This window comes from Austrofundulus limnaeus, unplaced genomic scaffold (genome assembly GCF_001266775.1).
Source record: "Austrofundulus limnaeus strain Quisiro unplaced genomic scaffold, Austrofundulus_limnaeus-1.0 Scaffold969, whole genome shotgun sequence".
Classification (NCBI taxonomy): domain Eukaryota; kingdom Metazoa; phylum Chordata; class Actinopteri; order Cyprinodontiformes; family Rivulidae; genus Austrofundulus; species Austrofundulus limnaeus.
In genome coordinates this window covers 28,009-35,435 of record NW_013953371.1, presented here as the reverse complement: position 1 = coordinate 35,435, position 7,427 = coordinate 28,009, and the positions used below count along the sequence as shown (strand labels likewise).

General features: G+C 39.7%; 1 protein-coding gene across 2 annotated transcripts in view; it reads right to left on the bottom strand.

Annotated features, from left to right (window-relative positions):
* The window catches only part of sec31a (SEC31 homolog A, COPII coat complex component), a 64,572-nt gene that overhangs the window by 29,802 nt on the left and 27,343 nt on the right, over positions 1 to 7,427 (bottom strand). For both annotated transcript variants that reach the window (XM_014029901.1, XM_014029902.1), the window contains exons 15-18: positions 6,744 to 6,855; positions 5,730 to 5,908; positions 5,527 to 5,653; positions 2,406 to 2,551 (exon numbers count right to left, since the gene is read on the bottom strand). In XM_014029901.1, the coding sequence (XP_013885355.1) occupies positions 2,406 to 2,551; positions 5,527 to 5,653; positions 5,730 to 5,908; positions 6,744 to 6,855 (564 nt within the window). The remainder of the gene's footprint in view (positions 1 to 2,405; positions 2,552 to 5,526; positions 5,654 to 5,729; positions 5,909 to 6,743; positions 6,856 to 7,427) is intronic.

The window sequence follows — 7,427 nt, the reverse complement described above, 5'->3', positions numbered from 1 at the left end:
TGCTCGGTTTGAACTGCAGGAGATTGTCTTGACCATGTCTACATGCCTAAATGCACTGAGTTGCCGCCATGTGATTGGCTGATTAGAAATTAAGTGTTAACTAGCAGTTGGACAGGCGTACCTAATAAAGTGGCCGGTGAGTGTAGTTGGACTCACCTTGACGCACCGCTCTAGCTCTGGAACCAGTCTCCTCCAGAGGGGTTGGACACTCTTCCACTCTGGAGTTGCCCATGCTGAGAGGTGAGCAGGAGAGGGCATTCTTATTGCCCCCCCATCTTGGTGCCAGTACGTTGGGGTTTACCCCGGTAAACGAGAGGGTAGCCTCCCTCCGCCTACGAGTTGGGGGACGGGTCCTGACTGTTGTTTGTGCCTATGAGCCTAACAACAGTTCAGATTACCCACCATTTCTGGAGTCCTTGGAGGGGGTGCTGGAGAGCGCTCCTAACGGGGACCCCCTCGTTCTGCTGGAAGACTTCAACGCTCACATGGGTAATGACAGTGAGACTTGGAGAGGCGTGGTTGGAAGGAAGGCCCCCCCCCCAATCTGAACCCGAGCGGTGTTTTGTTATTGGACTTCTGTGCTCGTCATGGATTGTCCATAACCAACACCATGTTCAAGCGTAAGGGTGTCCATAAGTGCTCTTGGCACCAGGACACCCTAGGCCGCAGTCCGATGATCGACTTTGTTGTCATTTCATCTGATCTGCGGCCGTATGTCTTGGACACTCGGGTGAAGAGAGGGGCGGAGCTGTCAAATGACCACTACCTGGTGGTGAGTTGGCTCCGTTGGTGGGGGAGGATGCCGGTCAGACCTGGCAGGCCCAAACGTATAGTGGGAGTCTGCTGGGAACGTCTGTCAGAGTCTCCTGTCAGACTGAGCTTTAATTCACACCTCCAGGAGAACTTCGAACAAGTTCAGGGGGAGGTGGGGACATTGAGTCTGAGTGGGCCGTGTTTCGTGCCTCTGTTGTCGAGGCAGCTTACCTGAGCTGTGGTCGTAAGGTTGTCAGCGCCTGTCGTGGTGGCAACCCTCGAACCCACTGGTGGACACCGGTGGTGAGGGACGCTGTCAGGCTGAAGAAGGAGTCCTATTGCGTCTTTGTGGCCTGTGAGACTCTGGAAGCAGCTGATAGGTATCAACAGTCCAAGCCGATTGTAGCTCGGGTGGTCGCTGAGGCAAAAACTCAGTCGTGGGAGGAGTTTGGAGAGGCCATAGAATGGCTTTGAAGTGATTCTGGTCTGCCATCTGGCATCTCGTGGGGGAAAGCGGTTCTCCACCAACACTATTTATGGTGGGGATGGTGCACTGCTGACCTCAACTCGGGACATTGTGGGTCAGTGGGCAGAATACTTCGAAGACCTCCTCAATCCTACCGACATGTCTTCCCATGAGGAAGCAGAGCCTGAGGACCCTGGGTCGAACTCTCTGGTGCCGAGGTCACTGAGATGGTTATAAAGCTCCTTGGTGGCAGGGCGCCGGGGGTGGATGAGATTCACCCAGAGTTCCTTAAGGCTCTGGATGTTGTGGGGTTACGTTGTTGACGCGACTCTACAACATCGCTTGGACATCGGGGGCAATTCCCCTGGATTGGCAGACCGGGGTGGTGGTCCCCCTATTTAAAAAGGGGGATCACAGAGTGTGTTCCAACTATAGGGGGATCACACTTCTGAGCCTCCCTGGTAAGATCTATTCAGGGGTCCTGGAGAGGAGGGTCCATCGGATAGTCGAATCTCAGATTCAGGAAGAGCAGCGTGGTTTTGGTCCTGGTCGTGAAACAGTGGACCAGCTCTACACCCTCAGCAAGGTCCTGGAGGGTGCATGGGAGTTCAACTAGTCTACATGTGTTTTGTGGACTTGGAGAAGGCGTTCAACCATGCCCCTTGGGGACTCCTGTGTGGGGTACTCTGGGAATATGGGGTAGCAGGCCCATTGAGGCTATTAGGTCCCTGTACAACCAGTGCCAGAGCTTGGTCCGCAATGCTGGTAGTAAATCGAATGTTTATCAAATAAAATCTAATGTTACAACTAATCGAGGATCTCTTTAACATCTCATTGCAGCAAAAATGTAATCAGCTCAGGTGGTAAACACATTTAAAAACAAATTCTCTGCCATAAAATTCAATCAATCAATCAATCAACCAATAAATAAATAATACAGTTCTGTTGTCTTTGTTTTTCTTCTTAGTTTGCTGATGGTGCAATGAATCCTGGGATATTGTTGGCCACATAGAATAGTTACTGTAGATGTAGCCTACATTTTCAGGGTTTTGTGGGCTGCATGAGACAGAGCCTATGAATTGGGACAGCCTGAGGCATGGCACAGTGATGTAAGTGGCACACAAATGTAGCCTACCCTAACCTGCACAAACAAATGCTTATTTTAAATAGAGTCCAGCATACAGACCTGTAGAGACTGAGGACAATGGCTGTTCTGCGCTCTGCTCCAGCCAGACACCAGTTTCTCTATGTTCCCAGCGCAGATGTAACACAAACAGGCCTGAGATTTCAGCTGGGTGTCCTCTGCTGCCTCCAGTCTATCACCCAGAAGCTCTAACAAGGTAAAGAGCACAAAGCAGAGCATAGAGTAAAAAGAAAATTGTGAGCCTAAAATTTTTTATGGTGGTAAAAAATTAAATCCTAACATATTGTTGCTCTTGCCAATCTGTGAGAATCTGTGCAAAAATCCACACTTAAATTAAATAAAATTAATGGGGCAGTGGGGTATTTGCCCGGGGTAAATCAAGGTGCAGGTAACATTTTTTTTCCAACGTAATCCTTACAGGGCTCCACAGTTTGATTCATTTTGTGATCTTCTACTCTGAATGAAAGCCTGGTGCATGTAAACCCTTGTTATGATCAGACTGTGTCCATGTAAACGATGCATTTGGATTATTTAATCAGAATACATTTCTATCTGATCAAAGAATTTTGCACGTGTAAACACAGCTAGTGAAACAGGTGAATATAAATACATTAATCAGGGATCTCTGATTCAATAGTTGTACTGCAGAGGTGCAGTTATTTGGCTGGAAACATCCAAAATCAAAGAATCGACTGAATACATTCATGAAACGAGGCGAAATTGTCTATTAAACCTATAAAGTCTCCAGTTTTGATTTTTTCTACAAAGACGTCTTTCAAAAAGTCTTTTTGTTTTTCATAAAGGGATTCCAGCTCATGTATCCATTTAATACTAATTATTTTTTCATTACAGATCATTTGTGACCCGTCACATCGAAACCAGGATTAAGTCCAAAAGTGGTTTAAGGAGAAATAGACAAATATAGTGTTTTGACTAAAGTGTTAACAAAAATTGCATTTTGTCAAAATATAATGTATAAAACCCTTATAAATGTATCATTTGAATGAACTGTCTGAAATATAATCATAAAACTAAATTTTGAAGCACTTTTTTGAGCAGTAGCAACAAAAAAACTGATTTTTTTAAGCTGTAAAATAAGCTGTATTTATTGTGTTGTATTGTGTTTTTTATGTCTAATTTAATGTCCTGCTCTTATTTATTGTGTGTTAGTACTGTATTTTATTCCTGTATCATGCTGCTTTTTAACACCATGGCCAGGGGACTACAGATGAAAAATAGCCGTTTGGCTAATTCTGGCTTTTTTAACTTATGAATTGTCATATGTTTTGTTAAATTGCACTGTCCCCTTTTAAATAAATAATAAATAAATTTTGAGGAAAAGTGGCATAAAACTTTGAGATTTTCCCTGTGAGTTAGTAAAGTTTTGTTTCTTTTTATCTGGTAAATCTCATTATTCAAATATAATCTGAGGTTTCCTCTTTATAAGGACATCAAAAACTGCTCATTAAAATGACATCAAATTAGGATTCAGACCAAATATTTATGTATTATTGTAACCAACAAGACAAATTAAGTCATATATATGGATTTAATTATGATATCAGAATGATCCAGGTATCAAAATGTAGCTTTTAAAGACAAGAATCTGAAAATGTAATTAGGTCATTTTGGCCAAATTTGACTTAATCCTCATTTCGATATGATGGCTCACAAATATGAATTATATTTTCATAAATGAGGAGGGGTGGGACAGTTGCAGTGTACCTCCCCAGCTGCAATGAACTAGGCAAATGCCAACACATATGTTTTATACACATTTAATAATTGATTCGATCACTTCACCTTCATGCAGAGTGGGTGGTTCTGGTAGGGTAGGGGGTTGAGGTGTTCTGCAGATTACACCACCTGTAGTCTGACCCAGCTCTGTTCTGACTGACTAACACTGACTCTGCTTCTTGTTATTGGTGACAGCAGCATGATTTAACTCACTATGTCAAGCTGGACTGAAGACCAAAACAAGAAACTTTTTTTCTCACTTTTAAGAAATCTGTCGTGAAGACGAGCTGCCCCGCTCTTAAGCAAGAAATCTGGCCCTGTTCGGACCACTTTAACCCAGAGATTCTTAACCCACGGGCCGCGGCCGAGCGCCACCTTGAGGGCCTCAGAAGAACAACAGTTTTTAACTTTGGGCCACAGAGGGCCGTGGGACCACATTGATTTTAAATAAGGTGTAATACAGTTTCTCACCACTAGTAGCAGTAGTGCACCACTCAGATGTTTAACAACTTTTTAATATGTAGAAGAAGAACCTTAGAAACCTGYTGAGAATGGAAACTTATTTTAAATGAAAAGTAGAAACAAAAATGAAAGTAACTCATCAAAAACACCAAAGTTTGTCACTAATATGAAGAGCAGCTTCTGTTTTTACCATGTAATATTTTAAAAGTTCAAAAACATTATCAAATACAGTTGTAGATACAACTATATTTTAATTTACACTTTAAATTAATTTCTGTATTTTATATTTAAACATTTTGAATGTATTTTAAAGAAACTTTAAACTTGTCAAAAAGCTGTTGTTACTGTTATTGTTTGTCACTAATATGAAGAGCAGCTTCTGGTTGTAAAAGTTTAAAAAGACTTTATTTTTATTTGTACTTTATCAAATTCATTTTTACAGGTTTTTTTATTTGAAACATTTACATTAAACTTTTTTAACTTTTTTATTTTATGCCCACAATTTTATTATTTGAATCGTCTATTTTTGTTATTGTTTATGTTTAAAAAATATATATTTTTATGCTGATAAGCCTGAGTGGTCTGTTGACTGACCTTTGTATTTGTTAATAATAGTTATGGGCAGGTTACAATATAAAATGTTTGTTATAATCATGTCTTGTGATTATTTGACAGGAGTTTTACTTTTAAACTGTAAGTGTATTTAATTTAGTTATGTTAGTTATGATAGTTTAGTTATGATGTAAATACAATAAAAATTAAACCAAGATTTATAATAATTATCATTTTGATCCATACAATGGTAATGTCTGACTGGACCTCGTGTCACTTTATGTTCAATAAACTGGGCCCTGAGGTCAGAAAGGTTAAGAAGCCCTGGTTTAAGCCCTGATAACATTAGAGTTGAGAGTTGGACAGGTAGAACCAAACAGGTGAGTCTTATCAAACATGAAAGAGGACCAACCACAGAGGGACGAGAACTCATCAGGCTGAGCGTAAGTCATGACAGCAGCCAGAGCCTCCTTCCAGTTGTGCAGATCACAGGTGTTCAGGACATCCTGCCAGTCTTTCATGACCACAGCACTGATCAGCTGCAGGACAGATCCACAGTTATACTGTCAATTACTTCATTATTTCACACAAAAAGTCCAGAACTCATTTTGTTACCTTGGTTATCTTGCTGTGTGTTGTTGTGAAATACTTCCTCTGGGTTTTCTGGAGGAGTTCAGGTCCTCCTGCGATGGCCAGAATGATGCTGTCGGCCATTCGGTTGTCACAAAGACAAAGCTCCACAGCTCCTTCAAAGTCTCCAGTCAGCAGAGCCTGCATGATCAGCCCATCCACATCTGACAGGAAACAGAGACGTTTTAATAACCCAAACTTACAATCCAGCTTCTGAAAATCATGACATCTTCATCAAAACAGAAACAGAATGAAATGATTTGTAAATCTTAATCTTACTCTTTTACACAAAGAAAAATACTACTTATATCAAATGTTCAAACTAAAAATTGTACAATAAAAATAAATAAATAATAACAATGGTTACTTTAAAATGTTTTATTTTATTTATTTTTTTATTCAATTTATAAATCTTGTGCAATTCTGTTTCAGATAAAGAACTACATTATTAACTAAATATTTGCAAGTTAATATTGCCTTAATGGATATTGCTAAAAACAAAAGCGAACCTGTAAATCTGCAATGTTATAATGATGTGATTTAAAGTTTGGGTGCAGCTAAGGAAAAAAGGTAGGTGCACCAGTGAAACCAGTACAAACAGTTTATGTAGAGCACTGTATACATCCTTATACTGGCATCAAACCGAGGACTTTGTATTGACTTCCATTCAATTTTGGAACTGCATTTATACCTAAACTGAACCAAAACCTAATTCACATCATACCTCTAAATAAATGTTGATTTTCTGTGTATATATATATATATATATATATTTACATTTTAAAGCTGATCAAATGCAGTTCAATTTAAACAAGTTATCTATAACAAAACCTTTTCTATCACTAAAATGCACAATGTTTTATCTTTGTCTTGGTTTTATTAAGAAAGCTTTTCTTTTCTCCTGAAGAATTCTTCCAAATATCCATATTTATTCACAAATGTATTCATGTTGAAAGTCAAGCAAAGCCCTGTAATTCTACCCCAGCCTGAAGCTGTTACCTTGACTGATGCTGAGGCTGACTCTTCCTGCAGGAGTTGGACCTGGAGCTGGGATCTCGGCTGGTGTCTCAGGAGGGCTGGGATCCTCCACCTCTGCTGCAGCTGTCATTTCCTAAAACACAAAATAAGCTCTCCATATTTACATACATTTATTCTCCATACTTTTATTTTTCTCTGGTTTTTAGTCCTATTTTAATTGTGACTGAGTTTGTTTTTGTATGAGCTGTGTTGGAATCATAGACTTTAACATCACTAGACTGAGCCCCGCCCATCCCGTCCACTGGTAGTGTCTGTGACATCATGGAGGAGCAGAAACAGACCAAACATACAAACTAATAGATAAACAACAGCTAAACTGGATCTGTTTCACACATTATCTGTCATGTTTTTACAATAAATTAATAATTATGTTCATTTCATTCAACAATCATGTAAAACAGCAGATTTATACCAGAAAAATATATAATTTATAAGTAACAATGATCCAAACCAGACCTGAAGTCAGCCTGTAACTTAGACTTGAGCTAGTTGAAAAATGATGACTTCAGCTCGTAATAAAGTATATTTATTATTTCTTCTTACTGTCATAAAAAATAATAATATTTATTTTTACCAGTCAACAGTTAGAAAATGTTCTCTGGTTATAGGATGAAACTTGTCTCTATTAGCTAACATCTTCTTAAC